Source organism: Cetorhinus maximus, unplaced genomic scaffold, assembly GCF_964194155.1.
Source record: "Cetorhinus maximus unplaced genomic scaffold, sCetMax3.hap1.1 HAP1_SCAFFOLD_2103, whole genome shotgun sequence".
Lineage (NCBI taxonomy): Eukaryota > Metazoa > Chordata > Chondrichthyes > Lamniformes > Cetorhinidae > Cetorhinus > Cetorhinus maximus.
In genome coordinates, this window is record NW_027598042.1 from 1 (window position 1) to 25000 (window position 25000).

General features: G+C 59.0%; 1 protein-coding gene across 1 annotated transcript in view; it reads left to right on the top strand.

Moving 5' to 3' along the window:
- Window positions 1–2628: 2628 nt before the first annotated feature.
- The window catches only part of LOC144676987 (uncharacterized), a gene marked incomplete at its 5' end in the record, with an annotated part of 44420 nt that continues 22048 nt past the window's right edge, over window positions 2629–25000 (top strand). Inside the window, 4 exons of the mRNA XM_078537253.1 lie at window positions 2629–2823; window positions 3743–5563; window positions 7659–7774; window positions 15217–15349. Of these exons, the coding sequence (XP_078393379.1) occupies window positions 2629–2823; window positions 3743–5563; window positions 7659–7774; window positions 15217–15349 (2265 nt within the window). The remainder of the gene's footprint in view (window positions 2824–3742; window positions 5564–7658; window positions 7775–15216; window positions 15350–25000) is intronic.

Consider the following 25000-nt stretch of genomic DNA (forward strand, 5'->3'; position numbering starts at 1 on the left):
CCTATTCAGCAAGACGCAAGCGCCTCACTGTCCACGTCTCAAGACGACTCTGATCCGAAGAAACGCTGGCTTTTAACCCCATCGGGACACACCCACAGACTAAACATCTATTTTTGAAAATTCCAGTCATGTCTTGTGCATTCGTAGCTTCATGACAGTAGATCGGGTCGTTGAGGCGTCGACACAGAACCTCGCGGGATGCTCACATCCTGCCAGTGGAGGGGTGGGGAGGGGGGCACCTGTCCATTGTCCGCACGCTCTGCTTCTCGTCCAGTCAGCTCAGCCAGTTTGCGATCCAGGTCAAAAAATGGCGTCTTCGGACCCCCTGAGCTTCGGAACCGGAGGCCGGGATTTTGCGGCCTCCGTCGTGGGGCCAGGCCACATGCCCCACAACCCCCTCCCCCCCCCACCCCCACCCAGAAGTCCATTGGGGGTGGGGGGAGGGGGTGGGTGTGGAAAGTCCCGCCCTGAGCAAGTCTGCAGCCCAGAAAGAGGCCACTCGGCCCCTTCGCGCCTGTGCCGGCCGAGAACCGAGGAGCCGCCCCCACCGGCCTAGCCTGACCCGCTGTCCAGCTCTCGGTCCTTGGCCCTGCGGGTTTCCCACCCTCGAGGTGCCCTACCCGGGCGTCTTTTTAAATGAGTTGAGGGTTCCTGCCTCTACTGCCTTTTCAGGCAGTGAGTTCCACACACCCCCCACCGCCTCCCCCGCCCCCTGGGTGAAAATATCTTTCCTCACCTCCCCTCGAATCTTTCTACCAATCACTTTAAACCCAGGCCTCCCCCCACCAACCCAGTCACTGACCTCTCTGCTGAAGTGACTCGGTCGTTCCCACCCGCTCTCCTCCAGGCCCCTCACAATTTTGTACACCTCCAATCAAACCTCCCCTCTGTCCCAAGGAGACCGACCCCGTCCTGTCTGACCACCCACCCTCCCCGCCTCGCAGCTTTGGTTTTCCAGCCCTAGGTGGCAACATCCTTGTAAATCTCCTCTTGTGCCCTCTCTAATGCACTGACCGTAACGAGGTGGCCAGAACTGCACACAGCCCTCAAGTTGTGGCCGAACTAATGTTTTGTATAGTTCCGGCAGAACCCCCCTGCTCTTATCACGGAGTCACAGGATCTTAGTGGCACAGGAGGAGTCCATTCGGCCCATCGTGTCTGCGCCGGCTCTGCGAATGAGCATGGTGACCTAGTGCCATTGCCCTGCCTTTTCCCCCTTTCCATTGGACTTTGTTTCCATTCAAGTAATCATCCAACGCCCTCTCGAACGCCTCGATCGAACCTGCCTCCACCACACCTCCCAGGCCTCGCCTTCCCAGACCCGGACCACTCGCTGTGTGGAGAGAGTCCTTTCCCACCTCACGTTCTCTCCTTTTTTCAAATCGCTTCAAACCCCGGTGCCCTCTCCTTCTCGATCCTTTGACCGGGGGTGGGGGGCGGTGAGCAGTGTCTCCCCTCTGTCCACTCTGTCCTGCCCCCTCGCGCTTGCTTTTAGAACACCTCCCTCAAACCTCCTCTCGGCCTCCTCCTCCTCCTCCTCTCCGAGGAGAACAGGCCCCCGACCTCTCCCATCTCCCTGACGGCCTGGGGACCCTTGTGCCGTCTTCACCGCCTTGTCAACCCCACCCCGGGGGATCGCTGGACATTCACTCCGAGGCCTGTCACCCGCCTCGACACCTCTCAGTACCCTCCCGTTTCACGGCGTAACCCCTTTGCCTCGGTCGACCTCTCCCCACCCTCACCCCCCTTGCCGAATGCATCGCCTCACGCTCCTCTGGGTCCAATTCCGTCGGCCGCCCGTCCGGCCTAGGCCGGTTTTAGCCAGTTGTACCCCACCCGCCCCTCCCCCGAGGGCGGAGTGTGACAGAAGAGAGGCCTGTTGCAACTGAGCGTCTCAACCCTGAACGTGGACTGGCCGGCAGAAAGAGCGTGGCGACATGGCGAGGGTCGCGTTGGGGCAAGGGCCACGCTTGGGTGCCCGCCCCTAATTGCCCCCCTCCGGCCCCCTTTCGGAGGGTGTGGGGCGCAGTTAAGAATCGACCAGGTGGCTGCGAGGCCTAGAGTCCCGTGTAGGCCCAGACCAGGCAAGGAGGGCCGATTTCTCCTCCCCGAAAGTGAACCAGATGGGGGTTTTTTTTTTTTGTTAAACCACGGCCTAGCGGGAGGTTGGCGGTCACCATCGCCGAGACGTAGATTCCGGGACCAGGTTCCGTTCGTCGGGCCAAATTCCGTGGGCGGGCGCGGCGGGATTCGGACCCGGACCTGGGCCTCTGGATTAGCCCGTCCGGGGACAATAGCGCTGCGTCCTGGGCTCAAAACTGGGAGGGGGTGGGGTTGGGGGTGGGTTAGGCCGAGGGAAGAGTTACAACCGGGGAGGGCGCGCCAATTGATGTCTTATTTCTTTTTTTTGGGAAAGTCAGGCCTGCTCGAGGGTGGGGATGGCCGCGGGATCCTCCTGTGCAGCGTTTCTTTGGACGGGGATCGTTTCGGGACCTCCCCCCACCCCACCACCCCCCCCCGGGGTGAGAGGGGACGCGCTATAGGAACAGTAGGCCCGGTTTTTTAATTTTTCTCTGTTGAATCTAGACGTTAATGTATAGATGTCGGGTTTTTCTTTTTGTCTTTCAGTGAGGGGGACGTGCGCCGTCGCTGGGATCCTGCTGTACGAGGGGGCGCTCTGGTCCCCTCGGCCCTGTACCCTCTGTGCCTGCGAGGAGGGCCGGGCGGTGTGCGAGGACATCGAGTGCCCCCCGACTCCGTGCCGGAGGACCCACAGGCCTCAGGGCCGCTGCTGCCCGGTGTGTCTGCCGGACGCCGCTCGGGGTAATTGCAGACCTCGCCCTCCACCCACAGGGCGAGAACCCACCCCCACCGCCCGCCTCTCCCCTCCCCGAACGCCCTCTGCCACCCGGTCCTCTGCAGGCCGGGTTTCCCTCTGCCAACCTCGCAGCCCCTTCCTCCTTCCCCACCCGCCAACCATTTCAACATACCCATCCCTTCAAATACTGCCCTCACCTGCTCCCCTCCCTATCTCTGTAACCTCCTCCAGCCCCCTACAACCCTCCCTATCTCTGTAACCTCCTCCAGCCCCTACAACCCTCCCTATCTCTGTAACCTCCTCCAGTCCCCTACAACCCTCCCTATCTCTGTAACCTCCTCCAGCCCCTACACCCCTCCCTATCTCTGTAACCTCCTCCAGCCCCTACAGCCCTCCTATCTCTGTAACCTCCTCCAGCCCCTACAACCCTCCCTATCTCTATAACCTCCTCCAGGCCCTGCAACCCTCCCTATCTCTGTAACCTCCTCCAGCCCCCTACAACCCTCCCTATCTCTGTAACCTCCTACAACCCTCCCTATCTCTGTCACCTCCTACAACCCTCCGAGATCTCTGCGCTCCTCCAATTCCGGCCTCTCGGGCATCCCCCGATTCCCATCGCTCCGCCGTTGGCGGCCGTGCCTTCAGCTGCCTGGGGGGCCCTGAGCTCTGGAATTCCCTCCCTAAACCTCTCCACCTCCCTCTCTCTCTCTCTCTCTGCTCCTTTAAGTTAACACTTCACAATCGACACCTCCGACCAAGCTTGAGGCCACCTATCCTTCCGCGGCTCGGGTTCAGGGTTTCGTGGACTTACACCCCTGTGAAGCGCGTTTGGGGACGTGTTTTACGTTTTGTTAAAGGTGACCTGTCAACCGCGGGAGCAGATTTGGACTGATGCTTTTGTGTGTTAACTCCCCTCTGATTCAGGTGGCAGCAACGGTCAAGGTGTAGAGGTCGCACCGACTGGAAGTCCCGAGCGCGCCCAAGCCAACAACAAGGAGGGCAAGAGAGAGCCAAAGGGCCAGAGGTCCAGCAGGCATGGAAAGGCAACGGGATCTGCCCGTGCGAGCGACAAACGGCAAACGCCCCCCGGGTGGGCCCGAGGGAGGAAACCGGAGAAAAACACCAAGAAACGGGCGCTTGGCGTTGAGAAGCAAGCCTCGCCGAAGAGACCACGGCCGGACCGCCCGCAGCCGGGAGCGGCCGTCAGGCCTCGGGGGCTGCTCCCGAAGACACGGGAGGCCGGCCCCGCGAAACCGGCAGCGGGCCTCGCGAAACCCCAACCGGGCCTCGCCGAGCCAAAGCCCGGGTCCCGGAAGCAGGAAGCCGGCCTGAAGTTGCTGGAAGCCGGCCTCAAGACAGCAGAAGCCGGCCTTAAGAAGCTGGAAAAAGGCCTGGGTAAGCCACAGTTAGGCCTTAAGCTGGAAACAGGCCTCAAGAAACTGGAAGTGGGCCTTAAGAATCAGGAAAAAGGCCTCAATAAGCCTGAAGTAGGCCTTAAGCAGGAAACAGGCCTCAAGAAACCAGAAGTAGGCCTTAAGCGGGAAACAGGCCTCAAGAAGCCAGAAGTAGGCCTTAAGCAGGAAACAGGCCTCAAGAAGCCAGAAGTAGGCCTTAAGCAGGAAACAGGCCTCAAGAAACCAGAAGTAGGCCTTAAGCGGGAAACAGGCCTCAAGAAACCAGAAGTAGGCCTTAAGTGGGAAAAAGGCCTCAATAAGCCAGAAGTAGTCCTTAAGCAGGAAACAGGCCTCATTAAACCAGAAGTAGGCCTTAAGCAGGAAATAGGCCCCAAGAAAGCAGAAGTAGGCCTCAAGAAACAGGAAATAGGCCTCAAGGAATCAGAGGTTGGCTTTAAGAAACCAAAAGTGGGCCTCAAGACGCCAGGAGTGGTCACCGAAGTAGGCCTCAAGAACCAGGAAATAGGCCTCAAGAAATCAGAGGTTGGCCTTAAGAAACCAAAAGTGGGCCTCAAGACGCCAGGAGTGGTCATCGAAGTAGGCCTCAAGAAACAGGAAATAGGCCTCAAGAAATCAGAGGTTGGCCTTAAGAAACCAAAAGTGGGCCTCAAGACGCCAGGAGTGGTCACCGAAGTAGGCCTCAAGAAAGCAGAAGTAGGCCTCAAGAAACAGGAAATAGGCCTCAAGAAATCAGAGGTTGGCCTTAAGAAACCAAAAGTGGGCCTCAAGACACCAGGAGTGGTCACCGAAGTAGGCCTCGAGAAACAGGAAACAGGCCTCAAGAAATCAGAGGTTGGCCTTAAGGAACCAAAAGTGGGCCTCAAGACGCCAGGAGTGGTCACCGAAGTAGGCCTCAAGAAACAGGAAATAGGCCTCAAGAAAGCGGAAGTAGGCCTCAAGAAACTGGAAGTTAACCACCAGACATCGGGAGCGGTTGCCGACGCAGGCCCAACGAAACAGGGAGCAGCTCGCAAAGTGGGCAAGGAGGCCACTTCGAAGAAACAAGGCGGGGGTGAGGCGGTGCCGGCGGCAGCTGGGAAGCCGCCGCGGGAACCCCCAGGCGCCGGGAAGAGCGCCAGGGGGCCTCCGGCGGCGACCGAAGCGGTAACGGCCGCCGCCCCCTCCACCCCCTTCCCCCAGGAGCTCCTACCCCCGCCGGAGAGCCAGTTCAACATGCCCTCCCTCCCCATGGGCTGCATACTGGCGGAGAGCGCCATCGCTTGCCCGCTTGCCAAACTGATCGAGATCCCGCGGCTGGCGGACCCTGGCTTGCTCACCCTCTACCTGGCAGGTAAATGGAGAGGCGTACGGGGACAGGAGGAGGCCATTGGGCCCATCGCGCCAGGGCTGGGGGCGTTGAAAGGGATATCCGATTGGTCCAACACTCTCTTCCATCTCCCTGCTCTTTCCCTCACCCCCCAACACCAGCTCACCCTGCACATTTTCTCCCCCTTCCAGTATTTATCCCCCCACCTCCCTTTTCGAGGGTGAATCTGCTTCTCCCGCCCTTTCGGGCAGCGCCTTTCAGATCACAACAACTCGCCACGTCCAAAATAAATACAATTCCCCTCATCTCCCCCCAAGCTCCGCCGATTCTCTTCAATCTGTCTCCCCACCTCCTCCTCTCTGGTTACCGACCCTCCCGCCACTGGGAACAGTTTCTCCTCATTTTCACTCGATCGAGACCCCCTCCCCCTCGTGATTTTGAACCTCCCCCTCGATTCAATCCCACCCCCCTCCCCCCCTTCACCTTCTCCGCTCCGAGGATAACAATCCCGGCTCCTCCGGTCTCTGCATGTTTAATTTTTAATTCTTTCATTGGGTGTGGGCCAGAGTTTGTTGCCCGCCCCTAATTGCCCCCTTGAGAAGGTGGTGGGTGAGCCGCCTTCTTGAACCGCTGCAGTCCCCGTGTTGGTGTAGGTACACCCACCGCGCTGTTAGGGAGGGAGTTCCAGGATTTTGTCCTGTGTGGTGTAGGTACACCCACCGCACTGTTAGGGAGGGAGTTCCAGGATTTTGACCCAGCGACAGTGAAGGAACGGCCGATATATTTCCAAGTCGGGATGGTGAGGGGCTCGGAGGGGAACTTGCAGGTGGTGGTGTTCCCCATGTGTCTGCTGCCCTTGTCCTTCTAGGTGGTAGAGGTGGTGGGTTTGGGCGGCGCTGTCGAAGGAGCCTTGGCGAGTTGCTGCAGTGCATCTTGTAGATGGTACACACACACTGCTGCCCCTGTGCGTCGGTGGTGGAGGGAGTGAATGTTTGTGGATGGGGTGCCGATCGAGTCGGGGCTGCTTTGCCCTGGATGGTGTCGAGCTTCTTGAGTGTTGTGGGAGCTATTGACTGCATTTGTAGTCATCTCTGGCGAGGACTTAATGGAAGTCATGACTCCATTCCCAATAAAAGCACAAGGTATGGCGTTAGATAGAGAGTAAAGCTCCCTCTACACCGTCCCCATCAAACACTCCCAGGACAGGTAGAGCACGGGGTTAGATACAGAGTAAAGCTCCCTCTACACCGTCCCCATCAAAAACTCCCAGGACAGGTACAGCACGGGGTTAGATACAGAGTTAATCTCCCTCTACACCGTCCCCATCAAACACTCCCAGGACAGGTACAGCACGGGGTTAGATACAGAGTAAAGCTACCCCTACACCATCCCCATCAAACACTCCCAGGACAGGTACAGCACGGGGTTAGATACAGAGTTAATCTCCCTCCACACCGTCCCCATCAAACACTCCCAGGACAGGTACAGCACGGGGTTAGATACAGAGTAAAGCTCCCTCTACACTGTCCCCATCAAACACTCCCAGGACAGGTACAGCACGGGGTTAGATACAGAGTAAAGCTCCCTCTACACCGTCCCCATCAAACACTCCCAGGACAGGTACAGCACGGGGTTAGATACAGAGTAAAGCTCCCTCTACACCGTCCCCATCAAACACTCCCAGGACAGGTACAGCACGGGGTTAGATACAGAGTAAAGCTCCCTCTACACCGTCCCCATCAGATACTCCCTGAGTTCTGGAATTCCCTCCCAAAACCACTCCACCTCCCTCTCTCTCTCTCTCCTTCCTTTAAGACGCTCCTTAAAAACCGACCTCTCTGACCGAGCTTTTGGTCAGCTCTCCCTGATATCTCCGCGTGGGGCTCGGGGTCAGGTTCTGCCCGGTTTACCCTCCCCGTGGAGCGAATGCGGAGGGTTGACCACATTTAAGGAGCTAGAGGAATTGCGTGTTGCTGTTAGCTGACAGTGGGGGCTTGTTGGGGGGTGGGTTCCATATCCCATCAGGATCCTGCGGGCGTTCGGAGTGTTGGGTCATGGTGGACATGTCGGTTCGTCTGCGTATTTGGCCTTTGACCATTGCGTTCTGCGTTCCCGGCAGATAATGGCATCACCAGAGTGTCGGCCTCTCACTTCACCGGGCTACCCAACCTCCAATGGCTGGACCTCAGCAGGAACAAGATCTCAGACGGAGGCCTGGACCGAGATGCGTTCCAAGTGAGTGCCGCCCTACCTCTCGGGCAACCTTTGCCCCCCACCCCCTCCGACCCTTGAACCCTCCTTTCCTGCCCGGACTCCGTGAAAATGGCCGCCCCCTCCCCACCGTGCCACGGCCTCGGCTTCTACCCCACCTCGGCCCACCCTCTGCTCCCGCTGGGAGCTACATCCCACCCTCCTACCCCTTCCCGGTCCGACCATCCCAGCCTTTTCCAAACTGTGTTCGGCCGTTTCCTTCATCCCCGAGCATCAGCGACATTAGAACATCAGGAATAGGAACAGGAGGAGGCCATTCGGCCCCTCAAGCCTGCTCCACTCAGTAAGGTCATGGCCCATCTTCTTGCGTTTCGAGTTCCACACTCCCGTCGAACCCCGATAATCGATTCCCTTGCCTAACAAGAACCCATCTACCTCCGCCTTAAAAATATTCGATGACCCCCCCATCTCCACCCACCGCTGCCCCACTTCCGAATTCGCTCCAAGTTCCGTTCAACTGTTGTCCAAGAGCCTGACTGACCGACCTTGGCTCTCAATGCTCGAATGCCGCCATTTTGACATTCCTCCAGCCCTCCCTATCTCTATAACCTCCTCCAGCCCCTACAACCCTCTCACTGGCTGTCAGGGTTGTAGGGGCTGGAGGAGGTTACAGAGATAGGGAGGGTTGTCGGGGTTTGGAGGAGGTTACAGAGATAGGGAGGGTTGTAGGGGCTGGAGGAGGTTACAGAGATAGGGAGGGTTGTAGGGGCTGGAGGAGGTTACAGAGTTAGGGAGGGTTGTAGGGGGCTGGAGGAGGTTACAGAGATAGGGAGGGTTGTAGGGGCTGGAGGAGGTTACAGAGATAGGGAGGGTTGTAGGGGGCTGGAGGAGGTTACAGAGATAGGGAGGGGTGTAGGGGCTGGAGGAGGTTACAGAGATAGGGAGGGTTGTAGGGGGCTGGAGGAGGTTACAGAGATAGGGAGGGTTGTAGGGGCTGGAGGAGGTTACAGAGATAGGGAGGGGTGTAGGGGGCTGGAGGAGGTTACAGAGATAGGGAGGGTTGTAGGGGCTGGAGGAGGTTACAGAGATAGGGAGGGTTGTAGGGGCTGGAGGAGGTTACAGAGATAGGGAGGGTTGTAGGGGCTGGAGGAGGTTACAGAGATAGGGAGGGTTGTAGGGGCTGGAGGAAGTTACAGAGATAGGGAGGGTTCATCAAATCTTCCGTCCCTTTCTGCTCTGGTCACGTCTGGAGTTACAGGGTGGAGCCTGTGCCCTCGATCGGACTCAGCGAGTGAGGGACGGTCGGTGGGGGTGTGGAGGGGTGGGGGGGTGGGGGTAGGAGAGAAAGATGGAGGGAGGGAGGCAGGGTGAATACAGAACTCGAGCTGCTAACTCCTTGAAGCGGAATATTAACTAGCTGGCAACCCCTGGGCCTTTTGTTGTCCATGTGAGAGCACTCGCAAGGATCGGGCTGTGCTAATAGCGCCATTATTCAGCTATTTCCTGTCAGGATTCCGGTCCGAATTGACTTGGAGGGACCTTAACCTCAGCACCTGGAGCCAATTGGTTAGGGACTCTCCCAACTGTGTTCAGCAGCTGGGCCAGGCCAGCTCAGTTCAAGCACAGCGCGCAGACTGTGGCATGTTTAACATTCTTAACTCGAACCAGAGCCCTGAAAGCAGCCTGCAGGATCGGGAGTAACCCTTTCCCGGCCGTCTACCACACTGCAAGTCTAAATCGAGACCTCGGGTTGCTGGATACAGAGCAAAGCTCCCTCTACACCATCCCCCATCAAACACTCCCAGGACAGTTACAGCACGGGGTTAGATACAGAGTAAAGCTCCCTCTACACCGTCCCCAACAAACACTCCCAGGACAGGTACAGCACGGGGTTAGATACAGAGTAAAGCTCCCTCTACACTGTCACCATCAAACACTCCCAGGGCAGGTACAGCACGGGGTTAGATACAGAGTAAAGCTCCCTCTACACCGTCCCCATCAAACACTCCCAGGACAGGTACAGCACGGGGTTAGATACAGAGTAAAGCTCCCTCTACACTGTCCCCATCAAACACTCCCAGGACAGGTACAGCACGGGGTTAGATACAGAGTAAAGCTCCCTCTACACTGTCCCCATCAAACACTCCCAGGACAGGTACAGCACGGGGTTAGGTACAGAGTAAAGCTCCCCCTACACTGTCCACATCAAACACTCCCAGGAGAGGTACAGTGATAGGGAGGGGTGTAGGGTCTGGAGGAGGTTACAGAGATAGGGAGGGTTTTAGGGGCTGGAGGAGGTTACAGAGATAGGGAGGGGTGTAGGGGGCCGCGGGTGGTTACAGAGATAGGGATGGTTGTAGGGGCTGGAGGGGGTTACAGAGATAGGGAGGGTTGTGGGGCTGGAGGAGGGTACAGAGATAGGGAGGGTTGTAGGGGCTGGAGGTGGTTACAGAGATAGGGAGGGGTGGAGGGGGCTGGGGGTGGTTACAGAGATAGGGGGGGTTGTAGGGGCTGGAGGAGGTTACAGAGATAGGGAGGGAGAAGGCCTTGGAGGGAGTTGAACAGAATGATCAGATTTTATAAAATGGAGGTGTTGCCGGACCAGGAGCGGGTGTGGGTCAGCGAGCCCAGGGGGTGATGTGTGAACTGGCCTCGGTATGAATTGGATTGCAGGAGAGCAGGGTTAATGTTGGGGGGCATCACCCACAGAGGGCCACGTGGACGATTGAGGTCAAGGTGACCTCGAGGCTGGACAAGGTGCCAAGATTTTAACTGGAGGAGGGAAGGGAAACATTTTTTACTTTTAATATCCTTTCAACCCTCGAACCAATTCAGCATTCATTCCACAACCTTAACCAGCCGTGTAAATACTGCAGCTACAAGAGCAGGTCAGAGGCTGGGAATCCTGCGGAGAGTCACTCACCTCCTGACTCCCCCCAAAGCCTGCCCACCATCTACAAGGCACAAGTCAGGAGTGTGATGGGATACTCCCCACTTGCCTGGATGAGTGCGGCTCCCACAACACTCGAGAAGCTCGACCCCATCCAGGACAAAGCAGCCCCCGCTTGATCGGCACCCCATCCACAAACATTCACTCCCTCCACCCACCGACGCACAGGGGCAGCAGTGTGTGTGTACCATCTACAAGATGCACTGCAGCAACTCGCCAAGGCTCCTTCGACAGCGCCGCCCACGCCCACCACCTCTACCACCTAGAAGGACAAGGGCAGCAGACACACGGGGAACACCCACCACCTGCAAGTTCCCCCTCCGAGCCCCACACACCATCCCGACTTGGAAATATATCGGCCGTTCCTTCACTGTCGCTGGGTCAAAATCCTGGGAACTCCCTCCCTAACAGCGCCGTGGGTGTACCTACACCACACGGGGACTGCAGCGGCTCAAGAAGGCGGCTCACCCCCCACCTTCTCAAGGGGGCAATTAGGGATGGGCAATAAATGCTGGGCCCGGCCAGTGACCCCCACATCCCGTGAAAAAAACCCTGTCGCTGCTTTTCACACCCCAAGAAGTGACCAAAAGATGAGAGGTATGTTCCTTAATGTTGTGCCCACCTCCCCGAAGCCCTCCTAGGGTGGGGGGAATATCGATCCCGCGCCCACTGGGATCCACCCCCCTGAGAATGGGCGGTGTGGACTGTGGGTCGACTAGGCCTCCATCAAGGCTTCTCCTGTGGGCGGGCAGGGGTTGTGCCAACCCCATGCCCCCCCGCCACTACCCCCTCCCCCCCCACGGAGAGGCTGGCTCAAGCCCAGTGGCATGTCCGAAGCGGCAAGCTCCACCCCCACCACCCCTCCACGGTGAGGCCTCCCAGAGTCGAATATCGTGGTTCGGTGATAGAACGAGCGAATGTCCCCCCCCCCCACCCCACCGCGGGGTGTCCCAAAACGCCTCGGTTTTAGTTGGGTGCGGGGGGGGGGGAAACTGGGAAGAAGCGGGGCGTTTGCGCACAGGAAGATCCCATGATGTGATTGCGTCCCAGGTTGTCCGCTTCCCCGGCGACGTTGGTTGAGGGATAAATATTGGCCCCCAGTGCCGCCCGGGGAGAGCTCCCCTCCCCCCACCCCGGTTCTTCGCCCAGCAGGCGAGGCCCTCAGGTTTAACCTCACATCCCAAAGGTCGGCCCCTCCGACAGTGCGGCGCTCCCTCAGCACTGACCCTCCGACAGTGCGGCGCTCCCTCAGCACTGACCCTCCGACAGTGCGGCACTCCCTCAGCACTGACCCTCCGACAGTGCGGCACTCCCTCAGCGCCGACCCTCCGACAGTGCGGCACTCCCTCAGCACTGACCCTCCGACAGTGCGGCGCTCCCTCAGCACTGACCCTCCCACAGTGCGGCGCTCCCTCAGCACTGACCCTCCGACAGTGCGGCGCTCCCTCAGCACTGACCCTCCGACAGTGCGGCTCTCCCTCAGCACTGACCCTCCGACAGTGCGGCGCTCCCTCAGCACCGACCCTCCGACAGTGCGGCGCTCCCTCAGCACTGACCATCCCACAGTGCGGCGCTCCCTCAGCACTGACCCTCCGACAGTGCGGCCCTCCCTCAGCTCCGATCCTCCGACAGTGCGGCGCTCCCTCAGCACTGACCCTCTGACAGTGCGGCGCTCCCTCAGCACTGACCCTCCGACAGTGCGGCGCTCCCTCAGCACTGACCCTCCGACAGTGCGGCGCTCCCTCAGCACTGACCCTCCCACAGTGCGGCGCTCCCTCAGCACTGACCCTCCGACAGTGCGGCGCTCCCTCAGCGCTGACCCTCCGACAGCGCGGCGCTCCCTCAGCGCTGACCCTCCAACAGTGCGGCGCTCCCTCAGCGCTGACCCTCCGACAGTGCGGCGCTCCCTCAGCACTGACCCTCCGACAGTGCGGCGCTCCCTCAGCGTCGACCCTCCCACAGTGCGGCGCTCCCTCAGCACCGACCCTCCGACAGCGCGGCGCTCCCTCAGCACTGACCTCCTCCCCGGAGCGCGGGGTGTCGGGCCTGTGGTGCGAGCGGGCCCGAACCAGGCCAGGGGGACAGGCCGCGGCGCTGTCCAGTCTCGCCAAGCCGCGCCCTGGACCGAAAGGTCAATCGGGGCAACGAAATACGCCAACAGGTTCCCCGATCCGGCGACGGCCGGACCCATGGGAAAGCCTCAGGCCGAGACCAAGCTGCACGACATCTCTCCATGGTGCCAGGCGAAACAGGACGAGCTGAGCCATTCTTTGGCCAAGCTTCTCGAGGCAACAATGTGATCCCTGGGGCTTTCACTGGCACAGGCTCCCGGTTCCGGCCTTTACAGCTGTGAGGAATTAAGAGACGGGGGTGGGGGGCGGTGTGTGACTGGAGGGAGGGTGGGGGGAAATGGGTGTTTGGTGGAAATGGGACTGGACCGTTCGTCTTTTCCAAGAGGAGCCAGGTTTCAGGAATGAGGCCTACCTCAGGCTTCGGCCAGGGGGAAGGGGGTTTGCCGCTTTCGCCAGGTCAGATTAAACACAGGGAAAGTGCGAAGCGATTCATTTGGGTCAGGGGGACGGGGAGAGAGAGGCAACCATGAAATAATGGGGGGCGGTTGTTAGGCTTTTGGGGGAGCAGGGGACAGGAGCAGAGAGGCCGTTGTGGCCTTATGAGCTCCATTGGACGAAGGGGGCATCATGGGGGAGCTGGAGAAGGGGGGTAATAATCCGTACGGGATTCTGAGCGGGGGTGGGGGGGGATGCTTTATAAACAGGGGCCTAGGGAACGAAAGTTAGGAGGTTACGAGGGTATCTCAGAGCTCAGGGCCCCACCCCAGGCAGCTGAAGGCACGGCCGCCAATGGCGGAGCGATGGGAATCGGGGGATGCTCGAGAGGCCGGAATTGGAGGAGCCCAGAGATCTCGGAGGGTTGTAGGAGGTTACAGAGATAGGGAGGGTTGTAGGGGGCTGGAGGAGGTTACAGAGATAGGGAGGGTTGTAGGGGGCTGGAGGAGGTTACAGAGATAGGGAGGGTTGTAGGGGCTGGAGGAGGTTACAGAGATAGGGAGGGGTGTAGGGTCTGGAGGAGGTTACAGAGATAGGGAGGGTTGTAGGGGCTGGAGGAGGTTACAGAGATAGGGAGGGGTGTAGGGTCTGGAGGAGGTTACAGAGATAGGGAGGGTTGTAGGGGGCTGGAGGAGGTTACAGAGATAGGGAGGGGTTTCGGGGCTGGAGGAGGTTACAGAGGTAGGGAGGGTTGTAGGGACTGGGGGAGGTTACTGAGATAGGGAGGGGTGTAGGGGCTGGAGGAGGTTACAGAGATAGGGAGGGGTGTAGGGGCTGGAGGAGGTTACAGAGATAGGGAGGGTTGTAGGGGCTGGAGGAGGTTACAGAGATAGGGAGGGTTGTAGGGGCTGGAGGAGGTTACAGAGATAGGGAGGGGTGTAGGGGGCTGGAGGAGGTTACAGAGATAGGGAGGGTTGTAGGGTCTGGAGGAGGTTACAGAGATAGGGAGGGTTGTAGGAGGTTACAGAGATAGGGAGGGTTGTAGGGGCTGAAGCAGGTTACAGAGATAGGGAGGGTTGTAGGGGCTGGAGGAGGTTACAGAGATAGGGAGGGTTGTAAGGGCTGGAGGAGGTTACATAGATAGGGAGGGTTGTAGGGGCTGGAGGAGGTTACAGAGATAGAGAGGGTTGTAGGGGCTGGAGGAGGTTACAGAGATAGGGAGGGTTGTCGGGGCTGGAGGAGGTTACAGAGATAGGGAGGGTTGTAGGGGCTGGAGAAGGTTACAGAGATAGGGAGGGTTGTAGGGGGCTGGAGGAGGTTACAGAGATAGGGAGGGGTTTCGGGGCTGGAGGAGGTTACAGAGATAGGGAGGGTTGTAGGGACTGGGGGAGGTTACTGAGATAGGGAGGGGTGTAGGGGCTGGAGGAGGTTACAGAGATAGGGAGGGGTGTAGGGGCTGGAGGAGGTTACAGAGATAGGGAGGGTTGTAGGGGCTGGAGGAGGTTACAGAGATAGGGAGGGTTGTAGGGGCTGGAGGAGGTTACAGAGATAGGGAGGGGTGTAGGGGCTGGAGGAGGTTACAGAGATAGGGAGGGTTGTAGGGGCTGGAGGAGGTTACAGAGATAGGGAGGGTTGTAGGGGCTGGAGGAGGTTACAGAGATAGGGAGGGTTGTAGGGGCTGGAGGAGGTTACAGAGATAGAGAGGGTTGTAGGGGCTGGAGGAGGTTACAGAGATAGGGAGGGTTGTAGGGGCTGGAGGAGGTTACAGAGATAGGGAGGGTTGTAGGGGCTGGAGGAGGTTACAGAGATAGAGAGGGTTGTAGGGGCTGGAGGGAGGGGTGAGGCTCTGGGGGGATTTGAAAAGAAGTTTGAGATATTTTTTGGATCCTAGTGAACCAGGTTTGAAGAGTGACCCCTGCCCTCTGTGTTCCTGCTGACCATTGGCCAGGAGCTGTACTGACCACCCACCTCCCTCTCCCTTTCTCCCTCTCTCTCCCTCCCTTCTCCAGAATCTGACCGGACTCAGGAGACTCCACCTAGATGGGAACAGGATTCACCGCCTTCCGATCCTGCCCCTGTCCCTCGATGACCTGAAGCTGAATGATAACCGGCTGGAGGCCTTGGACCGCAGCAGCTTCCGAGGTTAGAGCGGGCGCTGTGGGCGCGAGCGAGTGTGAGGGTCATCGGGACCTGGCGCGACCCCTCATCCCCACCCCCACCGTCCGCGCACTCTGACCATTGGCCAGCCGGTGAACACACTCACACACACGAACACAGGCTTACACAATCAGACTCACACACATGCACACACAGACACACACTCTCACAGACACACTCACACACACTCACAGACACACACAGACACACACACACACAGACACACACACACACACACACACACACTCACAGACACACACAGACACACACACACACACAGACACACACACACACACACACACTCACACACACTCACAGACACACACACACACACACACACACTCACAGACACACACACACACACACACACTCACAGACACACACACACAGACACACACTCTCACAGACACACTCACACACACTCACAGACACACACAGACACACACTCACAGACACACACAGACACACACACAGACACACTCACAGACACACACACACACACACACACACACACAGACACACACACACAGACACACACACTCACACAGACACACACACACAGACACACACACACACACAGACACACACACACAGACACACACACACACACACACACACACACACACACACTCACAGACACACACAGACACACACACAGACACACACACACACACACACAGACACACACACACACACACTCACAGACACACACAGACACACACACACACACAGACACACACACACACACACTCACAGACACACACAGACACACACACACACACACTCACAGACACACACACACACACACACACACTCACAGACACACACACACAGACACACACACTCACACAGACACACACACACACACACAGACACAGACACTCACACAGACACACACACTCACACACACAGACACACACACACACTCACAGACACACACACACAGACACGCACACACACACGGACACACACACACTCACACACAGACACACACACACACACACAGACACACACACGGACACACACACACACACACACAGACACACACACACACGCACACACAGACACACACACACGCACACACAGACACACACACACAGACACACACACTCACACAGACACACACACTCACACACACAGACACACACACACACACTCACACACACTCACAGACACACACACACTCACACGGACACACACACACGGACACACACACACTCACACACCCACTCACAGACACACACACACACAGACACGCATACACACACACGGACACACAGACACACACACAGACACACACACTCACAGACACACACACACACACACACACAGACACGCACACGGACACACACACACACACACACACGGACACACACACAAACACACACACACTCACACTCACAGACACACACACTCTGGGCAGGATTTGTAGTTGGGTGGGTGCATTCGGTGGGCCTGGGATTGGCTGGGAAACGGGTCCCCGTCCGCGATTGGCTCCCGCTTTGCTTTCACGCCGCGCGGCCCGATTAAGGCCTGCCCAGGGTGACGGCCGACTCCCCGCTGGCCGGGCAGTGCCGGGCGGGGCCAGGGGGTCCGACGGCGACCCGGCGGCCGGGTTCAAGATGGCACAGGCTGCCCCCCACCCCCCCCGCCCGAAGATGCCCCGGAAAGATCCTCTCTCCTGTCCCCTCGCTACCTAACGTGATGGAGTCGGGTGCGGCCGGAGACTCCGGGGGGTGGAGGGCAGGTCAGGTTGGCACTTGGCAACCCCCCCCGCGGCTTTTCGGATGAGTGTCTCACCGCCCCTCCTGGAGGAGGTGGCTGCAGGAAGGGGACACCCATGTCCCCAGGGATAGGAGGAGGTGGAGGGCACCTCACCCAGAAGGGGCATGAGAGGAGGTGGCAGCCATGACGTGTTGGGCGCCCTCGGGCGCAGGGCCGGAGAAGAGCTTCAAAGACCTGCTGGGGCTCGGTCGGGGAAGGGTGAGTACCGTGTTGGCATGGGTCAGTGTGCTGAAGCGTTAAGGTCTGGCCAACAGCCCCCAACGTGGACCTCAGGGGTGCTGGAGCCTGAGTGCCAATGGTCAATGACGCCGGAGTTGGCCAAGGGGGCGAACCCTGGGCTGCTCGGACCGAACCCCTCGCGGCCCGAGGGCCAAGACTCAGATGTGCCCCGCGAGGTGCCCCCTCCGGTCGGGGCGGGGGGGGTTGTGCCAGGCTGCGGTGCGGCGCTGCTGCGGGTACAGAGCGGACTGATCCGTGCTCCTGTTCGGGAGAAGGTGAGGCCGTCGCCAAGCAGAGAGAGGGCGCCTACAGCCCGAGGGCCTTGGCCCAACCTCCAGCTGCTCAGCAGGTTCGAGCAGGACACCCTTGGGGGGGGTGGTCAAGAGCCAGCTCGCGCCCTGCAGAGCTGGGCATGGAGAGGCCAAGGGTTGGGCGGGGGGGGAGGTGGTGCCAGACCGAGGTAAGAGCGCGGGCGCCCAGAGAGGTGAGAGTTTTGGACTGTGCGGCCACTCCGGTGCATTGAAGGGAGCCTCGAACGTGGAGGCCCCATTGACCGTCGGAAGAGGAGGGGCACCGCGATGCAGATCCCCACCGCGCCTGGTATGGGCAGCGCCAGGGCGATGACTTTAACTCACGCCCCGGCCCTTCTTTTCCCCCCTTTTCAGATTCACCCGCAAGGCGGTTCACTCTCCGGACCCCCCTCCCCGCCCCCCCCACCTCCCCCAACCTCCGAGGCTGGAGGACCACCAGCTTTTGTTGTCGCGCCCGCTCTCCCAACCAGGCGCCAGCCCAGATACCAGCCCCCTCCGGCGGGCGTTAGAACGGTGGGTGAAGTTCTAACCTGAGGTTCAGGCGGAGGCAGAGTGTGGCCAGGGCGTTGGCACTCGGAGGGGGTGGTGGTGGGTGTGGTTGGTTGCTGGAGACCGGGACGATGCTGAGCCAAAGTCCCCCAGCCCGGTGCCCGTCCATCATCAACGGTGGAGCAGGGGAGGTCCCGAGCGACCTCACGTTGGCGCACGGGCTGCCCTTGTCGTCTCTGCGGGTCACCTCTCAGGGCGCTCCGGGTGAGGGCCTCTTTCCCCCCCACCCCCCCCACCCCCTCTGCCAGCGACCGTGGCATCCGATGAGGCTGCGATGACCGGGGAGGTGCCAACCCTGGCGCTGGCCGCACCCTCCCGGGCGGGGCCAGCACTGGCTCCACGGGCCAGAGGACGACCGCCAAGGTCATGGATGCCCACAGGACAGCGGGATCAGCGGACTGGCCAGTGCCAGCGAGGGGGGTGGGCATCACTAAGATGTAGCTAAAGGCACCAAGAGCACAAGAGGGGCAGTTCACAGGCGATTTTTCTGTTCATTTGCGTTTGGTTCATGTGTCTGCTGGTGTGGACCTCAGCGCCAGCGATGGTGGTGCCATGTGACAATGATGTTAAGTTTGCTTTCGCCGGTGATGGCCTGAGTCTGCTTCACCTTGGTCTGGTGTAGGACACCCCAGGATGCAATGCTGGGCCTGAGTGGCTGGAGACTTTGTTGTACGGGCACTGGGTGGACTTTGGGTTCGAGCCCTGGCATGAGGTGGGAGCAGATCTTTGGCGGCCTGGCCGAAGGAGCGTTGGATCAAGGCGTCCCTGCCTCCCTGGGGGTTACCGAGGTCTGTCTCCACCATCCTCAGCGTCCTCCTCTTCCGACTCCCTACTGGACTCATCCTCTGTGGCCCTGCGGAGTTAGGTCAGGGTCCTCTCCCTCCAGTGGGTGGGTGGCCGGCCTTGCCCGTGCCGGACTGCGGAGAGCGCAGCACGCAACCCACTGTCAGTGACGCCCGCTCTCGGGGCAGGGGATTGGAGTGCTCCCCTCCCTGAACGGTACGGGCATCGGACGCGCGTCTTGAGAAGACCGATGGTTCTCTCTAACACCGCCCTTGTGGAGACGTGGGTCCTATTGTAACGCCTCTCTGCCTCCGTTCCTGGCCGGGCTGGAGCACTGAAGAGCCCCGGCGCCCGGGAGTGTCTGAGCGTCGTGGGAGCTGCCTGGGCACCTTGCACGGACTTGTAGAATCAGCATCCTGTGGTCACACACACTATCTGCACGTTCATGGCTGTTGACGAAGGCATTGGGCTCACCCTCTGGCGCCTTGATGCCCACGTGTGTACAGTCTATAGCACCCTGGTCACTGGGGAAGCCAGCCATGGCCGCAAAGCCTCTGGCTCGCTCAGCCTGGCTGGCCTGGTCCCTGCGGTAAAGGATAAAGGTCATTACCCGCCTGAGAAGAGCGTCTGTCACCAGCTTGACGCAACTGTGGACAGCTGATTGGGAGAGTCCACACTGAGCCCTGGAAAGAGCCAGAGGCTTAGAAGTTGAGGGCCACTGTGACCTTCAGAGCCACTGGCATGGGGGTGTCCGCCCCACACACAGTCGGAGCTGATCTCAGGGCCGATCCTCTGGCAAATGGAGGTCACTGTCTCCCTTGAGAGAAGGACCCTCCTTCGGTATTGTACCTATTGAGGTAGCTGCATCTTCGCCTGTAAACCCTGGCAGCAAGATAGTGGCTCCTTCTGCCTTGGATAACCTGCTGGCCCTGATCCCCTTGTGCCTGCGTCTCTCCTCCCACAGGGTCCCTCCCCTGGAGGCTGCATAGGGGCACCCGGTCTCCTCTCCCCTCCTGCCCCTCTCTCCCTCCTCAGAGGAGGTGCCCCCAGCGGAGACCACAACCCCCATTCCCAGGGTGAGGGAAGGCTGCCTGATTCCTGGGAGCGTCCACACTCCGAGTCTGGACCCTCCGGGGGCCTGGGAGACGCTAATAAGTTCTGAAGGGAAGCCGGGAAAGGCTAAGAATGAAGCCCCGAGCAGAGATGAAGCTGCCGAGTGCCAATAAGCAACCACCAGCGAACTCCCTCCGAATCTCCTCACTCCTCACACCAGCAATGCTGCTGAGTCTCAGTATCCCGCCCGTGGGTGAGGTTTTAGCGAATTGTAGGCTGCCCACCTGCCCATTTGGCTTGTGCCACGAGCGCGAAATCGCGCGGGCAATGTGAAAGACGGCTTCATGGTCTTTTTAGAGACCTTAACTGGCCACGTAATTGATGGTGGGCGCAGCTCCGATCCCGCGCAGCCCCGATCCCGCGCAGCCCCGATCCCGCGCAGCCCCGATCCCGCGCAGCGCCGATCCCGCGCAGCCCCGATCCCGCGCAGCCCCGATCCCGCGCAGCCCCGATCCCGCGCAGCGCCGATCCCGCGCAGCCCCGATCCCGCGCAGCCCCGATCCCGCGCAGCACCGATCCCAACGCAGCCCCGATCCCGTGCAGCACCGATCCCAGCGCAGCCACGATCCCGCGCAGCCACGATCCCGCGCAGCACCGATCCCGCGCAGCCCCAATCCCACTCGGCCCCGATCCCGCGCAGCCCCGATCCCGCGCGGCGCCGATACCGCGCAGCCACGATCCCGCGCAGCCCCGATCCTGCGCAGCCCCGATCCCAGCGCAGCCCCGATCCCGCGCAGCCCCGATCCCGCGCACCCCCGATCCCGCGCAGCCACGATCCCAGCGCACGCCCGCAGACTGAGATATCGCGCGATGACGCCGCGACGCTTGCCTGATGTCACCACGCGCTATTTTACGCTCGAGCGGGTCAGGCACAAGCCCACACACTCAGCGAAAATTCCTGCCCTCTGTCTCTCTCACACTCACACTCACACTCACTCACTCGCACTCACTCACACACACACTCACACACACACACACAGTCACACACAGTCACACACACACTGTCTCTCCCTCACACACACACACTCACACACACAGTCACACACAGTCACACACACACTGTCTCTCCCTCACACACACACACTCACACACACAGTCACATCCACACACACTCAGTCTCTCTCACACACACACTCAGTCACTCACACACACTCACTCACACACACCCACACACACTCACACACACACACTCACTCACACACTCACACACACTCACTCACTCACACACACACACTCACTCACACACACACACTCACTCACACACACTCACTCACACACTCACACACTCACTCACTCACTCACACACACACACTCACTCACACACACACACTCACTCACACACTCACACACACTCACACACACTCACTCACACACACTCACTCACACACACTCACTCACACACTCACACACACTCACTCACACACACACACTCACTCACACACACACACTCACTCACACACACTCACTCACACACTCACACACACTCACACTCACTCACACAGACTCACACACACTCACTCACTCACACTCACACACTCACTCACACACACACACTCACTCACTCGCACTCACACACTCACACACACTCACACACTGTCTCTCCCTCACACACTCACACACACACACACACACACACACACACACAGTCACATCCACACACACTCTGTCTCTCTCACACTCACACACACAGTCACAGTAAGTTCACAAATGACATGAACATTGTTGGTGTCTTAATTATTGAGGAGGAAAGCCTTAAATTACAGGATGATATAGACGGGCTGGTCAGATGGGCAGAGCAGTGGCAAATGGAATTTAATCCTGAGAAGTGTGAGCTGATGCATTTTGGGAGGACTAACACAGCAAGGGAATCCACAATGAATGGTAGGACCCCAGGAAGTACAGGGGATCAGAGGGACCTTGGTGTACATGTCCATAGATCCCTGAAGGCAGCAGTACAGGTAGATAAGGTGGGTAAGAAGGCATATGGGATACTTGCTTTTATTAGCCGAGGCATAGAATATAAGAGCAGGGAGGTTATGTTGGAGCTATATAAAACACTAGTTAGGCCACAGCTAGAGTACTGCGTGCAGTTCTGGTCCCCACACTATAGGAAGGAGGTGATTGCACTGGAGAGGGTGCAGAGGAGATTCACCAGGATGTTGCCTGGGCTGGAGCGTTTCAGCTATGAGGAGAGACTGGATAGGCTGGGGTTGTTTTCCCTAGAGCAGAGAAGGCTGAGGGGGGAGCTGATAGAGGTATACAAAATTATGAGAGGCATAGATAGGGTAGATAGGGAGGAACTTTTCCCCTTAGTGTAGGTCTCAATAACCAGGGGGCACAGATTTAAGGTAAGGGGCAGGAGGTTTAGAGGAGATTTGAAGAAAAGTTTTATCACCCAGAGGGTGGGGGGAATCTGGAACTCTCTGCCCGAGGGGGTGGGAGAGACAGAAACCCTCACAACATTTAAGAAGTATTTAGATGAGCACTTGAAACACCATCGCATACAGGGCTATGGGCCAAGTGCTGGGAAAAGGGATTAGAATAGATGGGTGCTTGATGGCCGGCATGGACAAGATGGGCCGAAGGGCCTGTTTCTGTGTTGTGCGGCGCTATCTCAGCACTGACCCTCCGACAGTGCGGCTCTCACTCAGCATTGTCCCTCCCACAGTGCGGCGCTCCCTCAGCACCGACCCTCGGACAGTGCGGCGCTCCCTCAGCACTGACCCTCCGACAGTGCGGCGCTCCCTCAGCACTGACCCTCCGACAGCGCGGCGCTCCCTCAGCGCTGACCCTCCGACAGTGCGGCGCTCCCTCAGCACCGACCCTCCGACAGTGCGGCGCTCCCTCAGCACTGACCCTCCGACAGTGCGGCGCTCCCTCAGCACTGACCCTCCGACAGTGCGGTGCTCCCTCAGCACTGACCCTCTGACAGTGCGGCGCTCCCTCAGCACTGACCCTCCGACAGTGCGGCGCTCCCTCAGCACTGACCCTCCAACAGTGCGGCGCTCCCTCAGCACTGACCCTCCCACAGTGCGGCGCTCTCTCAGCACTGACCCTCCGACAGTGCGGCGCTCCCTCAGCGCTGACCCTCCGACAGTGCGGCGCTCCCTCAGCGCTGACCCTCCAACAGTGCGGCGCTCCCTCAGCACTGACCCTCCCACAGTGCGGCGCTCCCTCAGTACTGACCGTCCGACAGTGCGGAGCTCCCTCAGCACCTGCACTAGCGAGAGTCGATCTGGTTTACGAGGGACTCATTTCTGGAGTTGTGTTCAACATCACCCATCTGGCATCAATTTTAAAATATTCGTCTATTTGTTCAAAACCCTCCAAAGCCCTCACCCCCTCCCTATCTCTGTAACCTCCACCAGCCCCTACCACCCTCCCAATCTCTGTAACCTCCACCAGCCCCTACCACCCTCCCTATCTCTGTAACCTCCTACAGCCCCTACAACCCTCCCTATCTCTGTAACCTCCTCCAGCCCCTACACCCCTCCCTATCTCTGTAACCTCCTCCAGTCCCTACAACCCTCCCTATCTCTGTAACCCCCTCCAGTCCCTACAACCCTCCCTATCCCTGTAACCTCCTCCAGCCCCTACAACCCTCTCTATCTCTGTAACCCCCTCCAGCCCCTACAACCCTCCCTATCTCTGTCACCTCCTCCAGCCCCCTACAACCCTCCCTATCTCTGTAACCTCCTCCAGCCCCCTACAACCCTCCCTATCTCTGTCACCTCCTACAAACCCTCCGAGATCTCTGCGCTCCTCCAATCCCGGCCTCTCGAGCCTCCCCCGATTCCCATCGCTCCGCCATGGGCGGCCGTGCCTTCAGCTGCCTGGGGGTGGGCCCTGAGCTCTGGAATTCCCTCCTTCAACCTCTCCACCTCCCTCTCTCCCTCTTTCTCTCTCTCTCCTCCTTAAAAACCGGCCTCTCTGACCGAGCTTTCGGTCCCCTGTCCCTAATATCTCCGCGTGTGGCTCGCGGTCAGACTCTGTCTGATTTACCCTCCTGTGGAGCGCCCTGGGGGCTTTTAATTCTTTTCAGACACTATAGACCCACATGTCGCTATCCCAATGATCTATGGTGGGACAAATGACCCTTCGGAGCATGATAAATAGTCCGATTAGTCCAAGAGTTTTCACCTCCACCAAACCATTAGCCCCAGGGCCTTGCATCTGCTTCCCCTTCAGGTATTTATCAATTCGCCCCTTTCGAGGGTGAATCTGCTTCTCCCGCCCTTTCGGGCAGCGCCTTCCAGATCACAACAACTCGCCACGTCCAAAATAAATCAAATTCCCCTCATCTCCCCCCTCTGGCTCCACACCCGACTATCCTGTCAATGCCTTTCGATCATCGTTATGAGGGTTCGAAACCACTGTGGTTAAAGACATGAAGTGTGGCTTAAATTATGCCCCACGCTGCCTATTTATAGTGGAGAGGTTACAAATTACAGAAAGTTAATCAGAGACTCATCCGACCATCAGGAACCATAGATGTGGTGTAACAAGAGGTTCAGGAACCACTTTGCAAGCCTCAGCTTCTGATCTAGACAGGGACGCAGTCAGAGATTTACAAATGTTGGAGATCTTTGAAGCGGGCATTTAATCATTCCAGATTCTCAGCGCTGAGGGAGCTCCGCACTGTCGGAGGGTCAGTGCTGAGGGAGCGCCCGCACTGTCGGAGGGTCAGTGCTGAGGGAGCGCCGCACTGTCGGAGGGTCAGTGCTGAGGGAGCGCCGCACTGTCGGAGGGTCGGTGCTGAGGGAGTTCCGCACTGTCGGAGGGTCAGTGCTGAGGGAGCGCCGCACTGTGGGAGGGTCGGCGCTGAGGGAGCGCCGCACTGTCGGAGGGTCGGCGCTGAGGGAGCGCGGCACTGTGG